General features: G+C 32.9%; 1 protein-coding gene across 4 annotated transcripts in view; it reads right to left on the bottom strand.

The window, feature by feature from the left end:
* Window positions 1-1,029: 1,029 nt before the first annotated feature.
* The window catches only part of Casd1 (CAS1 domain sialic acid O acetyltransferase 1), a 42,904-nt gene continuing 18,959 nt past the window's right edge, over window positions 1,030-24,974 (bottom strand). For 3 of the 4 annotated variants that reach the window (XM_090333123.1, XM_090333125.1, XM_090333126.1), the window contains 11 exons: window positions 23,747-23,961; window positions 21,776-22,198; window positions 20,575-20,664; window positions 15,078-15,197; window positions 13,957-14,113; window positions 11,958-12,037; window positions 9,780-9,881; window positions 6,546-6,686; window positions 5,317-5,394; window positions 3,353-3,445; window positions 1,030-2,479 (listed from right to left, as the gene is read on the bottom strand). In XM_090333123.1, coding sequence (XP_090189249.1) covers window positions 2,216-2,479; window positions 3,353-3,445; window positions 5,317-5,394; window positions 6,546-6,686; window positions 9,780-9,881; window positions 11,958-12,037; window positions 13,957-14,113; window positions 15,078-15,197; window positions 20,575-20,664; window positions 21,776-22,198; window positions 23,747-23,961 — 1,763 coding nt within the window. In that variant the 3' untranslated portion in view covers window positions 1,030-2,215. The remainder of the gene's footprint in view (window positions 2,480-3,352; window positions 3,446-5,316; window positions 5,395-6,545; window positions 6,687-9,779; window positions 9,882-11,957; window positions 12,038-13,956; window positions 14,114-15,077; window positions 15,198-20,574; window positions 20,665-21,775; window positions 22,199-23,746; window positions 23,962-24,974) is intronic. The other variant, XM_090333124.1, reaches the window with a different exon arrangement.

Below are 24,974 nucleotides of genomic sequence, written 5' to 3'. Positions count from 1 at the left end.
AAAATAGGGTATACCAGTGAAGTCCTAGGTTTGAGTTCAAACATCACAATAAAACTTATTTATTTGGGCATCTTTCCTGGAAGACACAAATGCTTCCAAACCACAGAGAAATGCTAGTCATCTTTCTTCTTCAATTGTTTCATGAGGTAGAATCTTTTTCAGGTGATAAAACTTACAAGCTAAATTAAAATGCACTCTCCTCATTGGCAAGCTACATGAGCAAGAATAATGTGATTGCAGTCCTTGGAAGTTTTTGATTTATAACTCTACTATTCTCTACTTATATGGCTGCAGTCTAGGATGCAGAGCAATGAATCATTACAATTGTCTATTTGGAAAATGTCAAAAGATTAAGTAAGGATAGAAGAGAGAAAAAGAAAGAACACCATTTGTGCCCAAGAAATCCTCTCAGTTAATGAGAATGTATCAGTAACTCATAAATTCAGTGCTACAGAAATAAATAGTAATTTTCTTCAAGTAAAACTAGGAACAAACCATAATGTTTGCTCCTCACCCCCTTTTTGTGGGTCATGGGACTTGAACTCGGCCTGGGCGCTGTCCCTGAGTTCTTCAGCTCAAGACTACTGCCCTACCCACCCCCTGGGCCCTGGCGTTGTCCCTGAGCTCTTGAGCTCAAGGCTACCACCCTATCCTTGAGCCAAGCCCCATTTTCCATTTTCTAGAAGCTAATTGGAAATAAGAGTCTCAGGTTCTTTTGTGCCTGGGCTGGCTTTGAACCTTGATCCTCAGATCTCAGCCTCCTGAGTAGCTAGAATTACAGGCGTTGGGCCACTGCACAGGGCTTTCTTCTTGGATGGAAGGTACACTGTCATTAGAAGCATTGGTAACTAATTTATTCCTCATTAAATAATAACTTTGTAATCTATTTTCTATCTCCTAACATTTTGTTAGCAGATTAGTAAAGCAAGTAACTTTCAGTTAAGGAAATAACTTAGAAATCTGAACCAATTAATGGATTCAATTAAAAAAAACACACATAGTTGAATCAACACTTTGCCAATACAAAAATAAGCATCCACAGAATGTTTATTTGCTGCTTAAATTATTCCATAGTTTCACATATATTGAACAGAAAATATATTTCAACTCATACATAGTAAAAGCAAATTAAGTGCAACCATTCAAACATTAAAAATCATAATCAAATCTGTACAACAGATAAATAAATGTACACCTCTAACAGTTAGCTTATAAAAAAACAAGAACAAAGATGCATACATTTACTGCCCAAAGTCACCAGTTTCCTTAACAACTCTACTATGGCCATCCATCTCAATCACAACTTGAATCTTCATTACACTGTACATGCTTAGATTGATAAATATTGTTTAAAAACAGGAGAGGATCATAGGAAATACCAAAATGGCTACAAAGAGCTTTCCAAACATTGGAAAATAATACACAAAAATTAATTAGTAGGAAGAAAACATATCAAAGGGATCCAAAGAGTAACTGACAGTACACTGGTACAGATTAAGGAAAACAAATGGGAGAATGTTTGGCCTTTTTATAAAAAGAAGCAATGACAACAACCAACAATGACAAAACCCTGTCATGGAGCCTCAGAACAACTCAATGAGAGACTAAGTATACAAAGATTTAGGCTTTTATGTACCCAAAAACCACAGTTAAGAGAAAAATCACATTAGGAAACAGAACATGAGAACTGACTACATATAAATTAAAGGCATACTGTTTATCATTCTACATCATTGCACATATGGTAAGAAAACAATACTGCAAGTCATTCTTGAGTAAAAAAGTTTTCACTGAAATAGGAAGTTCCACAATAAGTTTACATACAGTCTTTTACCACAAATTTAGTAAATATCAAAGCACTCAGTTGTGTCACTAAGCTAATAAAATTATCCATATGGTTTACTGGAAAGGTTTTAATCATTTCCCTGCCTTCATAGGTTAACTTAAAATCAGTTATAAATGGAAATAGAGATCCAGTAGAAAAAAAATTTACATGCAATCCTATATGGTGCATTCTTACTATTTCATGTTGGATATGTACATTGCCTATATATACAACAACACATGCTTATAGACATGGTACCTGTTTCCCACACATGTTTATATTGACACAGACAGATCTGCACATAGATGCTCTTCTTTTCTAGGCAAATATAAAATAACAGGAAAAGCCTGAAACGTTTAAGATTTTTTTTCTTTAAGTGATTTGAGGAAGCTAATATCTTGTTTCTTGAATGGATGATAAGAAGAGTAGTCCACAAAAAAATGCAGCTATACATGCCAACCTTTTCAAGAGAGATGTGTTATCTTTAGGAATAAAAATATGTGCCAGATCATTAGTAATCTGAGAAATTTCATGTGCTACACAAACAAAGATGAATGTGCTGACAATGATGTTAAGCATGGGGTTTCCAGGGATGAGTACCAAGATACCCCTGGTGTCGGCGGCCAGCCATATGTGGTACTGGCAAATAAATAGCTAGGAGAAAAGAAGAGTTAGAGTTAGATATACACAGAAGGTCCATGAATAAAAGAGCTTTTCCTAATTTAAATATTTGAGAGCACTATAACATAAATGTAATTTAAATATAAGAACAGTAGTTTTCCCAAAATAATTAGATTCTGTCTGGCTATTAGCCCTGAAAAGTCCTCTGCAGAATTTACTCTCCAAGACTAGACTCCTACTATCTCTCACAAATTCAACTATATATCAGGACATTGAATACTCAAAGGAGAAACTTCACTTCCCCGATTCTATGACAACTTAATAAATCTTATCCTCTAAAATGTATGTTACAAATACATAAATTGTTCTAACACATTCTATTTCAAATAATAAAGTTCACTTTTTTCTAATAATGAAGTTCAGACTATGTAGAATGGACTTCAAAACTTACAGTGTACACTGATTTTGAACATAATTTGAATAAAACGTAGAGTCTAATATTGCTCCATAATTTCCAGTCATGTTAAAGATGAAATTATCATGGTAAATATCAATAGTCTGAATTTTCATGATATTGTGTTTTATTACAGACACGATCAACAAGTCAAAACTCCATAAAGCTTTATTTTATTTACTCAAGGCCTAATGCTTTTTCTCTAATGACATTAGAACCTGGGTCAAACATATTCAAAAGATCATGTAAAGAATGTTCAGAGAGCTATTTAAATCTAGTCACTTTAACATACGTTTTAAAAACATTCTCCAATACTTTCCTACTGTATATAACAGCTCAAATCCCATATTCCTCTAATTCCACAAAAGCTTTTGCTCACTATTAAAAATGTCAGATTTATGCACACACAATATATAGCTGTATATTAGTAAGGAAAATATTAATATACTAACCTCTAATGAAATTTTTCCAAACCAAGCAAAAAATGAACTGTAAACTGAACGGGCATATCCAGGGATGTTCCTTATTAGAATAAAGGCTAAAATCTAAGGAAAAATGATAAATACAAACATTGTTATATTTATTTAAAAGTTTTTTAAATTTTTTAACTTTATTCTCAGTGATTTTAAGTTTGACAAACATATAAAGGTTATCAGTTTTTAAAATTATATTTTTATTGTCGGGATAATGTAGAGTGGGGTTACAGTTATATTTGTCTGGTAATAGGCACATCGCTTTTTAAATTTTTTTTCCATATTTTTTATTGTAATTAATAGAAGGGTTACATTATATTCACCAGATAGAAGGTGTATTACTTCACAAACACTGATACCCTTTCTCATGTCTTGGTCCCCATTTCCCTCTCCCATCCCGCCCCTCATCTTGTTTTCCCTTCTTCTCTATCCGATTTCAAATAACCAAATATGCATATATACAATATATCAGATAACAAGGTGGGCCCATTAGTTTTAAGGTACAGACTTTTTGTTGTTGAGATTCTAACCAAACTGGATTTCTTAACCCAATGTCTGTTTTCTTCATATCAATGCAGATTTAAGGAATTGGTAAGACTGAAGTTTTATATTATACATAATCAATGGATAAAATATAAACCTGATTGAGGCTGTCTAGAAAAAGTTGGTATATTTATATGGCAAAATTTCATAAAAGCCCATTATATAATCTTGCTATTTCCATAAGTATTTGCCTGATAGGCAGGGCAGTCCCTTTCTCTTTACAGTCTTCAAACACCTTGTTATTGTTTAGATATGAAGTGTTCTAACTAATGCTAGGTATCAAAAGTTTATTTTATTTATTTATTTTTTGGCTAGTCCTGGAGCTTGAACTCATGGTCTGAACACTAAATGAGCATTTTTGTGCTCAAGGCTAGCACTCTTGAGCTCTACTTCCTGTTTTTGGGTGGGTTTTTTTTTTTGGTGGCTAACTGAAGGTAAGAGTCTCATGGACTTTCCTTCCCAAGGAAGGAAACCATGATTCGCATATCTCAGCCTTCTGAGTAGCTAGGATTACAGGTTTGAGCTGTTGGTGTCTTGCTAAAAGTTTATTCAATTTTTAATTAAAAATTAATTAAATAGGACAGGGAGTTTGGCCTAGTGGCAGAGTGCATGCCTAGCACGCACGAAGACCCAGATTCAATTCCTTGGTACCACATACATAGCAAAAAGCTGGAGGTGGTGTGGCTCAAGTGGTAGAGCTCTGGCCTTGAGAAAAGTCCAAGGACTATGCTTAGGCCCTGAGTTCAAGCCCCATGACTGGCCAAAAAAAAAAATAATAATAATTAATTAAATAGGGGCCCAGAGTTTGGCCTACGGATAGAGTGCCTGTCTAGCATGAACAAAGACCCAGGTTTGATTCCTCAGTACCACATACAAAGAAGAAGTCAGAAGTGGTGCTGTGGCAAAAGTAGTAGAGCACTAGCCTTGAGAAAGTGGCAAAAAAAAAAATCATTAAATAAATGTTTATTAATATTTATCACTATACAATTGTAAATTTCTTGAGAAGTGAGTCTCATATGTAGTTATATTTAACATATAGCAATTAGTAAATGCAATTAAAGAAATTTGAATAATGAAAATGAGATAGGAATTAATACTTTTTAAGTAACAAATACTGAATTCGATCATTTTTAAACATTTAACACAGGAACTTTTGGAGAGAGATTTAACTTTTGAAGAGAGGATGGTAGAGTACAGAGAAAACAAGCAAATTTTCTACATTACTTTTGAGACTATGTTTTTACCCAAAACTAAGTAAAATTTTCTCTACATAAAAAAATCACCAGAACCTCAGTATGGTGGTATATAGGACAACTTAGTACTAGAAGTTGAGATAAAAGAAGCAAGAGTTCAAGAAAAACTTTGGTTACATAACAAGACTTTTCTCAACAAAACATCACCTGTACTACAGAAACAGATGGGTGGAGTTCATTACATTCTGCTTTGTTTTTACAACTGCTGGCCCAAATGGAATATGTCTAAAACAAAATAAAACAAAATCTATTAGTTCACAAAAACACTTAAACCTTTAAGTAGGCAAAGTTATTATACCAATTTTGATGGTTTTATTTATTTACAATATTCATTCAGTTCATCATGCTATATTTATTTATGTGCCTGCATATATGTGTCCAGGTTGATTAAAAACTTCCTCTTTCACTGGCTCTCAGTTATTCTTCATTTTTAATATATGTAAACATTTTCTTTAGAATTTATATTGTTAGAAAAAATTAAAGTGAAAAAGAATTTTTAAGTGGGGTGGTGGCTCATGCCCGTAATCCTAGCTACTCAGGAGGCTGAGATTTGAGGATCAAGGTTCAAAGCAGCCCTGGCACAAAAGGACCTGAGACTCTTATCTCTAATTAACCTCAAGGAAGTGGGGCTTGGCTCAAGGATAGGGCGGTAGCCTTGAGCTTTTGAAAACGCCAAGGCCTAGTTCAAGTCCCATGACCCACCAAAAATAAATAAATAATAATTTTTAGGGATATTTGCTAAAAATAATTGATTTTAATCCTTTACTCACTTTAAAGTTAACCTTTAATGCTATTTAAGATTGGGAGGGGGCAGCGATGGGGCCAGGGAAAGGGGTAGATGAATGAAAGAGGAAAGAAGGGAGAATGCAGTCAAGAATTCATTGTATACACCACAAAATAAAGAAAAATAAAGGAAGGAATGTATTGGAGGGGGGTGAAAATGTTGAGGAATGGCACAGATCAAGATGCATTGTACATAGAAACTACTTTGTTTAATGGCAAAAAAAAAAAAAAAAACCACTACCAGAGCAAAAAACAAAACCACTAATAAAGGAAATATTAAGAAAAGTGAAGGAAGGGGTGGATTGGGAGGGGTAGGTGTGAAGGTTGAAAGAGTTAACACTGGTCAAGACTCACTGCATTCATAAATTGCTTTGTTGAATGGCAACAGCTTTGTGCAATTACTTAAAGATAATAAAAAAATTTAAGGATTACTAAAGCAGAAAGGAGATGTTAAAAAAAACCAATATTTAATTGCTAATACTATCTAGTTATTGTGACTCTATGGGGGTTGAATTTCATAATTAGGAATAAAATCTATTACCAGTTTTTTTTTAAAAAGATTCTGAAAAATTAGATTATATGGCAAAACTTACCAAGAAAGAAACTACTGAGATAAACAATAGAATGTTTGAAATTTTGCTTGAAAAAAGAGGTTCACCCTTTCCTTCAGAAAGTACTTGACGCTTCTGTAAAGCCAAATAAATGAAAGCAAACAGCATTCCATGAAAAACTACCTGAAAAAAAAAACAACAATCCAACAAGAGGAAAGTTGTTTAAGAATTAACAAAAATATTTGGTTAATGATGACTATATTATCAAAAGTAAGTAGGTTAAAAGCTTAAAGTTTGGAGTTTCTTATAGAACTTAACAACTTAAAAGTGGAATGTGAAACAACGAAATATATCCAGTGATTGTTAGAAATCATCAGTGATAGACAGGCCAAAGGCTCTTATAATAGTATGAGATAAAACTAATGAGCAGTCTCAGAAGAAAGTGACAAAGACAATTTACTTTATTCTATTTTTTTCTGGTAGTGGGGATTAAGCCTGAGGCTTTATGCATGTTAAATACATTGGGCTGGGAATTTGGCATAGTGGTAGAGTGCTCGCCTAGCATACACAAAGACTGGGGTTCAATTCCTCAAAACCATATATATAGAAAAAAGCCAGAAGTGGTGTTGTGGCTCAAGTGATAGAGCTCTAGCTTTGAGAAAGCCCAAAGACAGTGCTCATGCCCTAAGCCCAAGCCCAGGACTGGCAAAAACAAAACAAAGCAAAACACAACAAAAAACAAAATATGCTCTGCCACTATGCATGTTAAGTACATGCCTCCAGCCCCAACGACTTAACAAATAAGAATTTCTCCTAAGGACACATGGAAAACTTTAAATACACCCAACAAAACATCTTTAAGGCTGAGAATTTGGCCTAGTGGTAGAGTGCTTGCCTAGCATGCATAAAGACCCAGGTTTGATTCCCCGGCACCATGTACATAAACAAAAAGCCAGAAGTGGTGGTGTGGTTCAAGTGGTAGAGCTCTAGCCTTGAGAAAGCCTATGAACAGTTCAAGCCCCAGGACTGGCAAAAAAAAAAAAGAAACAAACATCCTTTATTCTGATCTACCAATCTTTTTTTTAGTCAAATAAAATCAGCAGCAAGATCAAGCATATGTTTAAAAAGAAGAAGATATACATAAAAGCAAAAAAAATGTAGAGCAGAAAGCATATAAAATTCCCCTTTAAAAATTATGAATATATAGATAGACCCAATAAACAGACAATATGAATTACAGCTTTAATATTCATGTACCCACCCTCAAGTCATGTTGATACCTAATATCCAATGTAATCATTTTGAAGTTGAGGTATTATAGGAGTGATAAGGTCCTGAGGTAGAACCTTTATGAAACTATCAGTACTCATACCCTGATAGCTGCAGCTTCCTTATCCTTTTCATGATGTGAGCACATGGCTCCTGAAACGGATGTAGGCACCCACCATACACCAAATCTATATGCAGTCAACTTAAATGTCCTAAACACCCAGTCTGGTAATCTGCTCATATAGACTAATAATATATCATATTATATCATATCATGTTATATCATATCATATCTTAGTAGACTATTCTACATGAGGCTTTAGAAAAGAGCTTCTATTCACATATGGTTTGGGAATTCAATAAATAGTGAAAAGTACATAGGTATTAGAAACCAGGAATATCACAGAACAGGCACACACACATCATTTGTTGAAAGCAAAAGGAAACTGGTCAAAGATGGAAAGAAAATGGAAGTTTATACAAATTTATTCAAGGAAGAACGCAAATAGTGTAATTCCTTAGAAAGCAAGGCCAAGATTCAACAAAAATAACACCAGGAAACAAGTACTTGAAAGGGTATGGTGGGGTCAAGGGGAAAGGTGTAGACAAATGAGAAAAAGGGAGGGAAGGAGAAAGCAGTCAATAGTTTAGTGTATATACTTTTTTTTAACATATAGTTTTATTGTAATTATTAGAAGGGTTATATTATATTTACCAGATAGAAGCTGCATTGCTTCACAAACATTGATACCCTTTCTCATGTCTTGGTCCCCATTTCCCTCCCCCTACCCCCATCCCTCATCTTGTTTTCCCCCCTTTCCTATTCTATTTCAAATCAATGTATATACTTTTAAGAAAAGTGAGGGAAAGAGTAGGTGAGGGAGGGATAGGTGAGAATGTTTAAAGGAGTGATTGATCATGATTGCACTGTATTCATAAATTGCTTTGTTGATGGTAACTCCTTTGTGTAACTATTTAAAGATATTAAAAATACAGGAGAGTGATTATAGTTTATTTAATATCTAGTATTTTCTAAATGTTTTATGTTTTCTCAGCTGGTGGCTCACACCTGTAATCCTAACTACTCAGGAGGCTCAGAAAGAAAAGTCTCTGAGACTCTTATTTCCAATTAACTACCTAAAAGCCAGAAGTAGTTTTGTGGCTCAAGAGGCAGAGTGCTAGCCTTATGCAAGAACAAACAAAAACACATCAGGGACAGTACCCAGGCCCACCCTTAGTTAAGCACCAGGACTGGCATGCACTGGTGTGCACGGACACAAACACACACACAAAATCAGCTATTTTTTGGGGAGGGTGAGTGGGTGGGCAGAGCTGAGGATAGAACTGCAAGTGCTCATCCATTGAGCTAAATCTTGAACTCTGGCCAAGTGAATCTTAACCAGTTTTTGTTTGGGGCATGGCTCACATTGTGGAGCCATTCCTAGCAATGCAGGCACTGATGTCAAACCTTAGTATCACCCACAGTGACAAAGGAAACGAATCCTAACCATTTTTAAATTCATGGAGTAGAGCAATACTTTCCTGTTTACTCTTTTGTATAATACTGCAGCAAAATTCCTACTGCAGTTTAGTACTCCATTATAGGCAGTTATCTTGGAGCTTTTAGATTTAGATCCCAAAGGCTTAGAAGACCTATGGGTATGTCTTCTTTTTCTAATGTACATTTTACATTACCAATATCTAAGACTTACATTGGAACTCAATAAATACTATTCTGAATGGCTGAAGCATATATATGTGGATCACCAAATTATAGCTTATTCCTAGGCCACTGTAGAGACAATTGTATGTTATCTGCTTGCTGGTGAACATACACATGCATTTCCTATTCCTGTTGTAAAGAAAAAGATTCTGGGATGGACTATCAATGACTTACTAAGTCAATGTGCTCCTCAATTCTAACGTTAAATCAAAAGATATAAACTAGCTCACTATTTTGCAATAGTATAATTTGAAATGGCAAAATGCCACAAAGTAAATACATACGTAACGGTCCAACCTCCATCGGAACCACCATTCATATACATTCCCCTTCAGTTCAAAACACTTAGACAAAGGCCAGAGAGAAAAGATCTTCTCAAATGCACCCTGAGAAAAGGAATCCAGAAAAATTATCTTCTAAATCAATACTTGTTTTTGCAACACTATTATAAACTGTAGTTTCTAAACTTATTATTCACAATTTTAAGTCTTTTCATGTAAAATACTAGAAATTCATTTTAAATTAACTTTGCCAATGATGAATAAAGATGACTTTAATCTTATTAAATTTATCTGCACTTCACATGAAAGCTACTGAGAGTGCAAAGTTTTTGAAATACCAGTCCTTGGGAAAGTAAGAATTTTAATCTAATATATAAAAAAAACTCTACTCATCATACACAAAAATACAAAATGCTTCAGCCAAAATGGCATTGATATCCAAAAGAATGACTGATAAGGTACAATAGTCTTAAATATCTTGAATAAAATCTAATTAACTATTAGCATTACAAGAGTCCTTTGAGCTAATCATGTTACTCAATCATTCCAAAAAAGAAGATGCAAGTCTTTGTAACATTGCTGCATGTTAAGTCTTTCAAAATTCAAACCTCCCTCAATTGCAGGACTAAGGAACCACAACAAATTCTATTAAGAAAAGCTTCATTATTGGACCTAAAGCTGTGTGTGTGTGTGTGTGTGTGTTTGTGTGTACATACACATATATATCATCATGATTTTTAAATACAATTACTGAAACTCAAAAAAGTGAAAATATTTGAGGTAAAGCTGGATCATTAAGTCAAAAGAACATTAGATTAACAAATGTAACAGTATTTAATCACACGATTTAAAAGAATGTATCAAAAATAGATTATATCCAAACTTATGCATCAGAAAATTAAAGTTAATTTTTACTCCTAAGGACCCTGGATCACAAACATACATGCATACTGATGTAAATATAGATTAAGACATTTATCACTTAAACTTTTATTTGTAGTTATAGTTTACCTTTTTGTTTAATGGAACATTCAATTTTTAACAGGCAATGAGCTACACTGGTGCTTGCCTAGCATACGTGAAGACCTAGGTTCGATTTCTCAGTACCACACATATATAGAAAAAAAGCCAGAAGTGGTAGAGATCTAGCCTTGAGAAAGCCCAAGGTCAGTGCTCAGGCCCTGAGCTTTTGCCAGTTATAGGCCTGTAAGCCTATAACTGGCAAAAAAAGAAAAAATTCTGGTCAGCTTCCCATTCTTTACCATAGAAGTGGGAAATTTTGATAAACAACTGTCAAGTAGTTGTTGCTGTTAGTTCTTTATCTATTGATTCCTTATTGTTTTATTTGTCTCCTATTTGGTGTCATGCAGAAATAAAAACATTTTCAATTGTTCTAAGAATGAAAGTAAGTATTAATGCTTACAAAAGAACCTTTCTAAAACTGCTTAGCAAATTTACACTCAAAATACACAGAATCATTTACACCTGATACAACCTGGTACAAAACCAAGTGCGAGAGATACTGTGAACTGCAGAATATGTCAAAACTACAGGCATTCAAAGTAAAAATATTGCTATAAATATCATACTGTCCCCAACAAAATGTCTGCCTGATAGACTGAAACTGCACAAGCAGACTGGCATCCTGCTAAAACAACAGAAAATGCCAGCCATTAAAATGAAAGGATAAAAGGTTAGAGCTAGGAAAATGACCGAAATTTTCAATAAATGAAATGTATGGCACATAAACACCTTTGTACCTAGTTTCATTTTACTAACTGCCAAAATTTTTCTCTATACAGTTATAGAAAAATCAAGTACAAGTTTGATGCAATGAATAATGCACAAGCCAAGCTGCAAATTCCGTCAAGACAATTTTGATCTCCACTTACAGCAGTGTCTTCTAAGAGGCATTCAATAAATGTTTGATTGATCAAAGTCAAGTAAAATGGATCTTGAACAACTGCCAGAAGAAGAGCTTTAAATTGCTCTTACAACAAAAACAGTGGTAACTAAAGTAGATAGACTCAAAAGAACTACACCAAGTAGTCAACTACTAAGTGACACTTTTATTACAGTCATTAAAATATGAAACTACAAAAAGGCTGACTCTTCTCACATTCGTTAATAGACTTGAACTTTAAAATACTACAAAATAAAAACAGAAAAAACTGTACAAACCTGAGAGTATGCCAGAAAACAAATGCACAACAGCAAAAAGGCTAACTTCAACAGTAAGCCGAAATGCCAAAAACAATTTCCTAAGAGAGAACATATTCAATTTACTAAAACATAAATTAATATTAGAAAACATATTAAATACTTTTTATTTAGAACACTTAAACCTTGACTAATTCTCAAGATAATGTAAAGCTGCGTAACAGGGATATAAAATATATCCACTAGATACAAAATATTTCTACGGGGATAGAACAATGTAAGGAGTGAAAAAAAAAACACTAAATAGCTGGATAAATAAAATATACTAGGTGGTGTAAGTTACATATAGGGCAAAGGAAAAAAAATTACCAGATTCTTTTTAGAAATAAGACTAAAATGAAAAGTAGTACACTGTTGTACATTCACTATGTATTTGAAAATATTTTAAAATATATTTAAAAATACCTCTTAGATATAATTAGACTTATTCAATAAAAGTGCCTACAAAGTATGGAACATGTTAAATGTAATGCTAAAACTCATTAATTACTTAAGTATTATAGTTTCAAGGAAAGATAAACTCAATAATGGGACTAGGACTCAATCACAAAACACATTTTAACATACACATTATTTTAAATTGTGTTCAGTCTTACATACATTAACTAATAGGTTAGGTTTCTTCAGATAAACTATATTATAGAGGCTGTCCAAAGACATCAATTCAACTCTTTCAAAAAAAATTATTTGATATTATAATGAGAGCCAATGGAAAAAACATTTTGATATATCAAATGAACTTTTAAAAATAAAAAAAATTTCATTTTAATATGATCTTGAGAAGAAAAAATAGCATGAATATAAATAAATTAGTATAGCTTTGAGTATGATCAGTAGTAAGTGAGAGGGAATATGAAAATGAAAACCTTTTGGGTATTTGGGTTCATTATGTCTTATATGAGAGACAGGTTGATAATAACTATTTAAATAGTTTTCTAGAACATAAATACTAGTGCTTTAATATGTGAGTATTTATTGATAGTCTCCAAGGGGCTGATAGAGAGAGGAGATTGAAGAGAATGCAGTCATAATATTCAATGTACATATGAATATAGAACCAGGGAACTTGGGGGATGGGTAGGTTTAGGAGAGATAGAGAAAAATGATGGAAAGGTGGCATTGATCAAGATACACTGCATTTATAATGTAACATGCTGAATTGAAACCCCTTTGTACAAGTACCCTAAGGTAATTTTAAAAGGAGCTAGTCACTGATGGTTCATGCCTATAATGCTAGCTACTAAGAGGGCTGAGATTTGAGAGTCACTGTTTGAATGCAGGGCAGGTGAAAAGTCCCTGTGAGATTTTTACCTCCAATAAATCAGACAAAAAATGGAGGTGACAAAATGACCCAAGTGGTAGAGAACTGGCCTTGAACACAGAGACTCAAGGAAAGTGCCCAGTCTCTGAGTTCAAGCCCAACAATCCAAAACAACAAAAAAGATAATTTAAAAAGTATTAAAAATAAACCTCTTCCTGTCTTCCTACACGTACACACACACACACACACCACACACACACACACACACACACACACACACACACACACAAGGTAAAAATAACAACAACAACAGCAACAAAAATCAGCTGTCAAATACTGAGTCAAGATAGGAGACCTGAAGTTGAATTTAGTTTTTCCTTTTCCCAGTTATGTTTCACTCTGGCATTATACTAGGAAATGAGAAAACTACTACATTAGCTAAAGGGAACATACATTTATATATAAATGTAAACCAGTATTCACAGTGTTATGCTGTATTACATACTATATGATTATAATCTTCAGTGAAGATTTTTAGAAACATAGTTTAATATTTTAGAAACATAGTTTAAGAACAAAACATTAAAATGTTAAAACTATACATGCCAACATATCTCAAAAAGAAAAGCCTTTAGCAACTAAAAAGAAATTTTATACATTGAAAGATCTATTTATTGACACTTGTAAGAGTATATTTACCATTTGCTTTTTTTTGGATGATTTGGGGCCACAATGCTAAAGTAACATATATGACCATGAACCACACAGTGACCAAGGGGACAAAATAATAGAACTGATAAGGTCTATCCATTACTATACATAACACCACCACCAGGAAATTGAGACGAAATAAGACCTACAAAAAAAAAGAGAAAATAGTTTTTATTCCAGGTATACCAGAAGAGTAAAGACAGATTTTCTCTCTGACAGAGTATTAACATTGAAGCCTTGAAAATGACTATACAAGTATATTTTTAGTAATCTTTAATTATATTTGTATAGTCATTATAAAGAGTTGAATACAAAATATTTATACATTATATTAACTAAATCCCAGTAAAGTGGTTGCTTGAACTATCCTCTAGCTTCACCTATCATCTTGTCAAATGTATGGGGGAAAAAAAAAACCATAAACCTCCTTCTTGGAGCTACTGTTTATAAGCAGAGATCAGATTACCTCAAGAAAAAAGTATCCACTTCATTTCTTGTCTGATTGTGATTTATCCCAGTTGGGATTAAACTGAGGTTTGTCACAGATACAAAGTAATATTGCTCCAATTAAAAAAAAAAAGTCTTTGGAGCCTGTGTTATCATCATCTCAGAGATTAGTTGGAAGTCATTTTAAAAACATAATATTTGAACAGATTCTTATTAGTGCTATACCACTTACTTTGGAACCGTGAGATTATATGACCTTTCTGAGTCTTAGTTTCCTTATCTGCAAACATGAAAAAGTATTGCAACACGGGGTAAATAAAATAATGTTTAAAAACTAGTTAACACAAGGTAGAAAGCTAATAAAATATTTATTAGCTGAAGATTATATAATCTTCAAAGAAAAAATATGTAACAATAATTCTCTGTATTTGTTTGCAGTAAATGAGTTAACAATGTTGTCACTACAATATATTTATCTTAATAATACTTTCCTAGCACCAAAAAAATCTCCAATTATCAGAGAGAACTATAACTTCAATATGCTATTTCATAAATTCCAATTATTGATAGTCTTATACTGACCCTATTAATATTTTCTCAAAAGTTAGACACAGACGCATATCAAATTGAAAGAAAAAGAAAATAATTCAATGAATTCCTACCTGACATACTCTATGGATTCCAAAGTCTCCTTTGATCCAAAAGTATGAGAAATGTCCATACCCTGTCTGAAACAGATATGCAGCAACCAGTACTCGAATATGCATGTACACAGGCAAAAACTGTTGACAAGAATGAAGAGGTAAAACATATGGTGGCATAAACTATTCCATGAGTTATCATAACTTAAACATCTGCATATTATGATGTAATGAAACATCATTCTCATATGGTATTAGCTTAATGAAAACATTCTCAAGGCATTATAGCAGGGATTACAACAATATAGACACTTCACAATTAGATGGACGTAGGTTTAAATTCTAGTTCTACATTCCAGCTGTAGGACTCTGGGTTTTCAAACCCGGAAAACGAGACTTTCAATTTCTCTAGTAAACAGTTCTTATAAAACACAAATATAACATATAGAAGTAATTTTATATATTAACTTGCACATATGAGGAATTCAATAAATATGTAACAGTGGCAATTACTAACATCCTGATTATCTTGGATTTGATGTTTTCTTAATGAGGTGAAAAACAAAACAAGCACTATTTATTTCTTAAATATTTACATATTGGACTTGTAAGTAAAATAGCCAAATAAATATTCTAATTCTTAACAAAATATGTATTTTAGAAAACAAATGTAAGCATAACTGAGAAATATCCCTTCCCTCCATTTTGTTTCTGGATAGTACTGGAGTTGAAACTTAGGGTTACATATTTAAGCTTACTTGTATAGCTGGTGCGATACCATTTGAGATACTTCTCCAGTTCTACTCTTCTAGGAAACAACTGTTTAATACTCCTACTTGACAGACTACATCATGATCTACCTCATATAGTTTATTCTGATATTGCAAAGAGTCACATCCTTACTTCTAAGGTGAAAAGCAAAATACTGCAAATCAATGTATGATATAAATCATGGGAAATATTACCTTAATTCTTATTGCCTTACACATTTCACCAGACTACCACTTACTATCCTTCAGCAGTATGTTCACCATCTTTTCAACATACTTGGTGCTTTGGTTTGGGGGATTTTTTCCCCCCATTTTTCCTTCCTTGCCTCCTTTCCTTTCTCCCGTTCTTCCTTTCCTCCCTCACTCCCTCCCTTTCTTCCTTCCTTTTTTTTTTTTTCTTCTTAAAATTTTTAGACAGGGTCTCAATATGTAGGCCAAATTGGCCTTAAGTTCCTGATCTCCATGTCTCTGCAAGTGAGTTATGAATTACAGCAATGGTCACTGTGCTCACTTTCACTTTGATTTTTAAAATATCATCATGAAAAGGCTTGTGGAGTGAAACCAAGCCTTTGCAATTGCCGTATTTTTGTGAGTTCCTGTTTTACAAATTCATCTGATCACCTCTGCAAGTATTCAGCACAAATATTATGACACTCCAAGTGAATATGTCCTCCCCTAAGTAAATATAGGCATCTTTTGCATGTATTCTGAAATGCATCTTTTAAATATTAATATTCAGGGAGGAAAAAGTATATCATAAAATTTTGTTATCTCCCTTCAAATGGAACTGATAATTCCTCATCCTCTAAACTGATATTCATGTATTCCTATTTATTCAGTCTTAACATATTCTCCCCCTTTCCAAATTTTGCATAATCAAATCCTACTCTCCACATTAGGTTAAGAATCCCAATGCGGACTGGACAATATGAAGTTCTTTCTCATTAAAAATTGAAATCCATTTGTAAAAGCTACAATTTCAGTCTTCTAGAACAGCAATGTCCTACAGAAATATAATGGGAGTTATCTGTCCATGTAACTATCAGAACATTTAAAAGGTTAAATCAAATGATATTATTATTGTCATTATTATTATTATTATTATTATTATTATTATTATTATTATTATAAGTCCTGGAGCTTGAACTCAGAGTCTGCTTAGGGCTAGTGCTCTCCCACTTGACCCAGAGCACCAATTTTGGCCTTTTCTGTGTATGTGGTACCGAGGAATCAAATCCAGGGATTCAGGCATGTTAGGCAAGCACTCTACCAGTAGGCCACATTGCTAGCCCAAAAGAAATGAAATTAATTTTAACAATTATATTTATCTTAATGTATACAAATATTGTAACTTCAATATGAATAGGGTACAGTCTACATTTTATATGAAGTTTTTTAAACTTAATATAGTTTATTATAATTATACCTGAAATGTAGTCCATACATCTCAGTTCTGACTATATGTGAAATGCTCAAAAGATCTAGGCAGATAATGGTTACTCCAACAGAGAGTAGCTGTAGACCCATAACAGATCATCTTTCTTACATCTACTTTGCATGCAACTATTTGAAACAGATGTCAAACCTATGTTGATCATTCCTAATTACCACTTTCCATAAAACATACTCTCGTGTTCCTTTGAGATTTGAGCTGAGAAATCTGGTAATTTTATTTAAGCAGCAAACACAATTCACTTAAACTGAATTAAATATATTGTTATAACAATTTCAAGGTCCTACCAATGTTGTAATATTTCTCTTAAAGTTTTACTATCAGACATTTTAAATCACAACAAAAGTCAAAATACCAAGCTACACTGAAAAATGTTAAGTATTGTAGAGCATGTGACAGTACTCTTAGGTAATTAGAGAAAGAAAGGGTTGGCTTCTTACATGACCACACTATCATCACCACACCCAAGAAAGTTAATATGAAAATAATAGCATCTACTCTAGAACTAATATTTAAACATCTCTGACTTTTCTTCGGTACAATCAAAATATTTTGTCTGTATGATTGTATACACCTGTAATCCCAGAACTTTGGAGATACAAAGCAAGAGAAACTCAAGTGCAAGGTGAACTTTTGAGACTCTCAACAAAGGACATAGCCCAGATATATATGCTAAAAATGTGCATATTCCTAGCTTTAATTCCCAACACTAAAAAAAATTAAATCTAGGGGATACAAATCAAGAGTAACACATTGAATTTAGTTCTTTCCTTCAGTCTCAGTCTAAATGGATTTTCTTTTCATCTTTCATCAGTCAAGTATCAAGACAAAATTTAATTGTATACATTTATATATACATGTACGTATCTGTGTGTGTGAATTTAAACTATGTTTGAAGTTCTTAATATAAAAGATTTAAGAGCTTGACTGACTGATTCTATTTTTTTCTGACTTCTAAAATTTTCTGTCAAAACTTTCCATCCTTTCAATCAGGATTCTTAACAAAACTCTCAGAGGAAAAAACAAGCACGATTCTGTGTAAAACAAAATTACAAATACTAAGCAATAGCTCTCTCCATATTAAGTTCATGGCATTTTACATGTACTACATATTTGATATGTAAATTTTATTTTAAAGGAAAATAGATCAGCCATCATAATTTGCTAGACCATCTGGGTTATTTTAATATATCTCTGCAATTTTTAACATAGTTTTTCTTTTGGCATGAAGTGAGATATGTTTTACTCAAAACATTACAATAGGACAATTAAAATAACCATGGTAGTTAAAAGTTTTAATGAGATTAATCTCTCAACTACCAGGAATAACGTCTCAAAATGTAAGTGGTACAAACAATGTTCGTGAATGTATATACAGGTAATTATTAATGACAAAATGTGATAGAACAGCAGAAGTGATATGTTAATTAATCACTACAAATGATCTGGTAATGAAAATGAAAAGTATGTCCTTCCAGAGAAGGTTATTATTTTTTTTGTAAATTAGAATGAATTGGGAGGTAATCTAAGAAGATGCATTAGAATATTAGGTTTGTAAGTGATTATAATAGAATGCCAAATTGTCTTCAGCTTTTTATGATCTAAATTCTATCTGAAATCACTGACTTGAGAAACTTAATCTTCCATGAATTCTTTCTATATTTTAATAGAAATATCACCCTGTAATATGTCAGCAATTAATTATGTCTCTGCATGGCATTTTCATAAAACAAAACACATTTTCCCCCCAAATTAACTCAATCTTTATTCATATGTCAGCAGTATTTTTCTGATTCAACATTCATCTCTTGTTACTTTTTAGAGAATTAAAATTCATGCTATAAATTCTAAGGTAGCCGTATAAACTAAGTTGTGTCATCTCCATCTCTCCTTGCTTCCGATATCTTTTACTGTCTTAGCTCAACAATAACTACTCAAATTCCTTAGTTCTATCTCAAATTCACAGCTTCAGCATTCACAGGAAATTACTGTTACTACAGTATACATATTATAGACATGTAATTCCAGTACAAAGTACACATCATTCCATTGCCATCTAACCTTCAAACTATCTATAAAATCAACAACTTGGGGCCGGGAGTTTGGCCTAGTGGTTAAAGTGCTTGCCTAGCATGCATGAAGACCCGGGTTCGATTCCTCGGTACCACATACATAGAAAAAAGCCAGAAGTGGTGCTGAGGCTCAAGTGGTAGAGCTCTAGCCTTGAGAAAGTCCAATGACAGTGCTCAGGCCCTGAGCTCAAGCCCAGGACTGGCAAAAAAAAAAAATCACCAACTTTTGAAAATAAGAGACAACAAAATATAATGCTGTTTTTCAGTTTTTACATATGTGAACAAAAACAGTAATGAATTATTTGCCTTCTTAATGCTATGCTGTTATATAATTTTTTTTTTTTTTGGCCAGTCCTGGGCTTGAGCTCAGGGCCTGAGCATTGTCTTTGGACTTTCTCAAGGCTAGAGCTCTACCACTTGAGCCTCAGCACCACTTCTGGCTTTTTTCTATATGTGGTACCGAGGAATCGAACCCGGGTCTTCATGCATGCTAGGCAAGCACTTTAACCACTAGGCCAAACTCCCGGCCCCTGTTATGTAATTTTGAAAACATTCTTTTCTGATCACTTCTCTCTTATGTCAGTTTAGCACTGGCTCAAATACTGTGTATGAAGTCATGGGCATGTGTTTTATATTCACAAACAAAGGAATAAAACAGTTTGAAAATCCCAAATTACAAATAAGTTTCTAATATAAATTTTTTCTAAAAAAAAGTTTTCATCACTCACTTTGAATCTTCACTGTAAAAGCCTAGTTGAAAAGTTGTTGATTCAGCTACAAAACCTTTTTCATGCACTACAGAAAAATTTTACAATTAAGAATGAATAAATTTTCTTCTAAACCTGCCATAACCAAGGGAGACACAGATTAGGAAGAAAGGGTTTCCTCCAGATACATAGATCATTAAGGTCTTCCACTGATGCAAGAAGAAATGCTTAGGGATATGGCACCAAATAAGTAGTCCTTCAGTGACTTCTGTTATGCCAGCATTAAAGTAAGCTAATACAAGTGAATTGTTCCTTTATCTTCTTGAGCAAAATTCATTTGCTTTTAAAATTATAGATTCACAAAGTCAGGAGAAGAACAAAAAGATAAAATGGTTGGGTGGGAAATCAGAAGGCTCTCTAAATAACAAAGAACATAACAGAAACCACCCCCCCCAAAAAAATCCCTTAAACAGTAAAATGACTTGCATCATCTGAACTCAAATTCAGATTACTTACTGTACTTGCTCCAGAGATATGATAAATTAAAATCACAAGTTGCATCCAACCTTTCCATTCATCTGTTTGTTCTCTATTTAATACTTTAGTCTGCATAAAGGAACCAAAATCTGTTTAAATATTCACCAAGAAGTAATGCTTTGGATTATATATATTATGTATTCTTATAATATATTGAAATTAATGCTTCTCTAAGAAGAATATTGGTGGGGAGAGGAGTTAAGACTCTTATTTTATGCTAAAACATGCAATTAAGCTATTTTAAGTATAATTTGAAAATAAACTACAGTTTTGAAGAACTCAGTTGATGTTTATAGTTTTATGTGAAAATGACATTTAAACCATGACAGATGTATTTATAGATCTAAAAATGTTATCTGAAAACAAACTTTTAGAATTTCAGAGTTAAAAAATATTTTACAGTTCTAATACTTTATTGAGAGAATAAGACTCTATTATATTTTCCCAGTATGCTTTTATTGGAGATGAAGAACAGATTAATCATCTTCAACTGAAAATTAATTTTGACAATAGAACTTAAGTCACACCTTATAAAAAAGTTACACTAATAGTCTGAAAAACTTTGAATTAATAAATTCAGAATATCATTAGTACTCATGACACCATTATTTAAATTCTGGTTTTGGGGGACAGATTTGCCTGACTAATAAATATAACATGTTTGGGTATATAAGTATTGACTAATATAACTATATATTCATATAATATACCAAAAAATATGTTTGTGTATATAGGAATTGTATATATCTAACTATATATATATATTTGTATATACATGAGATACTGAATAGTGTCTAGCATATGAAGATGAGTATAACATAAGAAGTATTTTCACTTTCTTCATCTCTAAATAGGCAATATAATACTAAGTCACAACTTTGTCTTCCACAGGCCATACTTTCCAATTTTTTTAACAGCCTTTCACTTAACTCTCTGAATTTCCTCTAAATTATTTTGAAAAGCAATAGTTAATGGTGGGAGGATGATAGGGTGTGACATTGATCAAGATTAAAACCCTTTACAACTATTTAGGGACAATTTTTAAACTAAAAAAAAAAATCAATAAGTGAAACTCCTTAACCCCCATCTGTATACACATTAGCATAGTAAATGATATTAGCTTAGATTTTTATAATGAGATCAGACTGATAATATAAGCTAAAATAAAATTAATTCTTACCTCTTTTGTATTTTCATTGTAAAATATTCCCAATACCAAGATATATATAATGGGAATAAAGAAAGATGAATGAGTATAAAATTTGTTTTCCTTCATAAACAGATTTGCACGGTCGCACATATAGAAATAAGCCATAATTAGGCCGAGTTTGCAAAAAGACTGTAAAAGTATTTCTAATGGAGACACAGGAGTATTAATAATATTTTTCTTTTCCTCTCCACTTTCCAAATCAGTACAAGGCTTGTTCTTCCGATGAACATTACGATGAATAATGTAAAAAATCAAATATCCAGTAATAGATAACATGAAAAAACAAGCAGCTAGCTTCTGTATGAGAGTAAGAGGAGGCTGAGGTTGACAACAGGAACCATCTACAGGCTTCAAAATCTTATTGCAATACACATTCATAAGAATCATGGCACTCTGTGAACAAATCAAGTTATTTGGTTATTATCTTGTCAGTGATATATTTCACATTCGATTTTCTCCTGTGAATATTTTTGAGTTTTTAACACTTTTGCAACCATATTTTAAGCACTCATGAACACATAATAGTATTCCTTCAATCTATAATAGCTAGTTCAGTGTGCTTCAAACTTCTGGTTATGATTCATAATAAGAAATTGTTTATAATGTGACCCAGGAAACATTTACAGGAAATAATATTGCTCCTTACTATTTGGAATGTACTCTATGGTTCCATTCTTCAAAGAAATAAAAATAACCACAAATGGAAAAAAATGCCACACAAAACCCCATGGATTTCATGGCAACAAATAAATGGTAACCTATGGTTAAATAAAAATATTGACTGGTGGCTCACACCTGTAATCTAAGCTACTCAGGAGAAAGAGATCTAAGAAGAGTGATTCAAAGCCAGCCAGGGCAGGAAATCCATGAGATTCTTATATATAACTAACCACCCTAAAAAAGAGTGCTGGAAGTAAGCTGTGGCACAAGTGGCAGATCACCAGTGTTAAGCAAAAAAGCTCCAGGATATCACTTTGAGTTTAAACTCCAAGACTGGAACAAAATAAACACTGACAGAATCAAAAACCAGAGTCTGAATTAGCAGAATTTGAAACAGAAGATATCAGACTATAGTACTCCAGTTTTTAGATGTAATATATATATATATTAAATTTATAATTGCTATAGCAAACTTCTTAATTCTTACCTAACAGTATTTGTACATTTTTCTGAAGAGGAATAGAACCTCTGGTTTTAAATCAGATATTCAAAGGTTCACAAGAGATTCATAAAAGGTTAAGAACCATTGATTTCTAAGAGGAAAAGAAAAAAAGGAACTATCCATTCTACTATGTGTGAAAGTGGTGACTTGCAAATTCTTTCACACTTAATATAAGTAAATCCCCCTTAGTCAACATGAACGGAATTCAATATGTACTCTGTATCTTGAATAATACTTAAGTATAACAACTATAAGAAAATAAAAAAATTTATGTATTAAAATATGTGCTTTTTTCTGAAGTTTAATTTTGTAGGCATAAGGTTTAAGGTAAGGATAAAGCAGTATTTTTTCCAAATGAGTAAGAAACATGTAGACTTTTTGCTTTGTCATATTCAGGCTTTGCTCATTGCCTAGGCTTCACCTGATGTTAGCCTCTTGAGGATTGCTAGGATTATAGGTATAAGCCACCACACTCTGCTGGAACTTACAGATTTTATGCAAGAGAAGATGTATTAAAAGTGATTAACACTCAATAAACATGATTAACACTCAATAAACAAAGTTTAATTGTTCTCCCTTCCATAGCTTTTACTTTTAAATATACTAAACTCTCACTTCTTATCTGGTCAATTAGATAATTAAAAAGCAAAACTATTTTTAGACACATATTTAGCTAGAGTAACAATGATTAGACTACAATTTAAAATATACTATTTATAATCATGTTAGTCTATAACCAATAAAAACCATAGTCTCCATCTACTGACAGATATTCTTACCGTCTCTCTGCTTGATTCAGGAAGATGTAAACCATCCAAAGATTCCATAATTGTTTCTTGAGCAATTAATTTGGAAACACTGAACATCTTAACATTTGACTTAGAATTTTTGGTGCTACTGTTCAAAATACTGACTGCAGCTTCATTGTAGGCATCTATCTTCTCATTTGTGATCATTTTCCTATTTTCACTTAATAGATCTTCATAAACAGGATCTGTATATGAAACATTTATTTTTTTTAGCATCCCAGAAAGACCTAAGAAGATAGTTCTTGGTCTTTTTCTTATTTGATATTATTGTCAGGGTGATGTACAGAGGGGTTACAGTTACATACATAAAGTAGGGAGAGCATCTCTTCTCAAACACTGCTCCCTCCTCCTACTTCCCCTGCCCAGCCAAGTTGTCAAGTTAATTTCCAACGTGTTGATAAGGCACATTTTTTTTTTTTTTGCCAGTCCTGGGCTTAAGCTCAGGGTCTGACCACTGTCCTTGGACTTTCTCAAGGCTAGAGCTTTACCACTTGAGCCTCAGCATCACTTCTGGCTTTTTTCTATGTATGTGATACCGAGGAATCGAACCTGGGTCTTCGTGCATGCTAGGCAAGCACTCTACCACCAGGCCAAACTCCTGGCCTGATAAGGCACATTTTTTTAAAGCAAGTTTTAAAAACCTTTATTGGTAGAAACTAAATCATGCAAGCTAGTTGATCTACATTCCATATTTTGTTCATAAAGTCCAGATATCAAGAACCTAAATATTAACTTTTTGCATAAAGCTTGCCAAGGTTTACAATGGAGTTTTCTTGCTTACATTCAAATCAACCAACACCTTCCTCAAATTTAAGAAAATTTTATCTCTCCTTTACATATATAGCAGGAAAACCATTTTCATGTTCCAACATAAAGATTAAGAGTTTTAAATTCTGGATACTGAAAACAAGAAGTTAAAAGTGGATTATGGAAGACAAACAACGAATAACAGCCAATCTTTTTTTCTCCTGCTACCAATTAATTCTGTAAACTTTGTTCTTACAATTCAGACGTAATACTGAGGATCGAGGCCTATCACTTATTACAAGTAATACAAATACACTTTTTCTTATTTTAGTAAAAAAAAAAAAGGTTAACAGTAACTCTGTGAATAAAACAGGAATTGAGGAATAGGTAGTATACTTTCTTGTTTCTTGCACCTTGACATCCAACTTGGAAATAAGACTTGAATTGCTCA

The sequence above is a fragment of the Megascapheus bottae genome, chromosome 5, assembly GCF_031878675.1.
Source record: "Megascapheus bottae isolate mThoBot1 chromosome 5, mThoBot2.hap1, whole genome shotgun sequence".
NCBI classification, from domain to species: Eukaryota; Metazoa; Chordata; class Mammalia; order Rodentia; family Geomyidae; genus Megascapheus; species Megascapheus bottae.
This window is presented reverse-complemented; position numbering and strand designations above follow the sequence as displayed.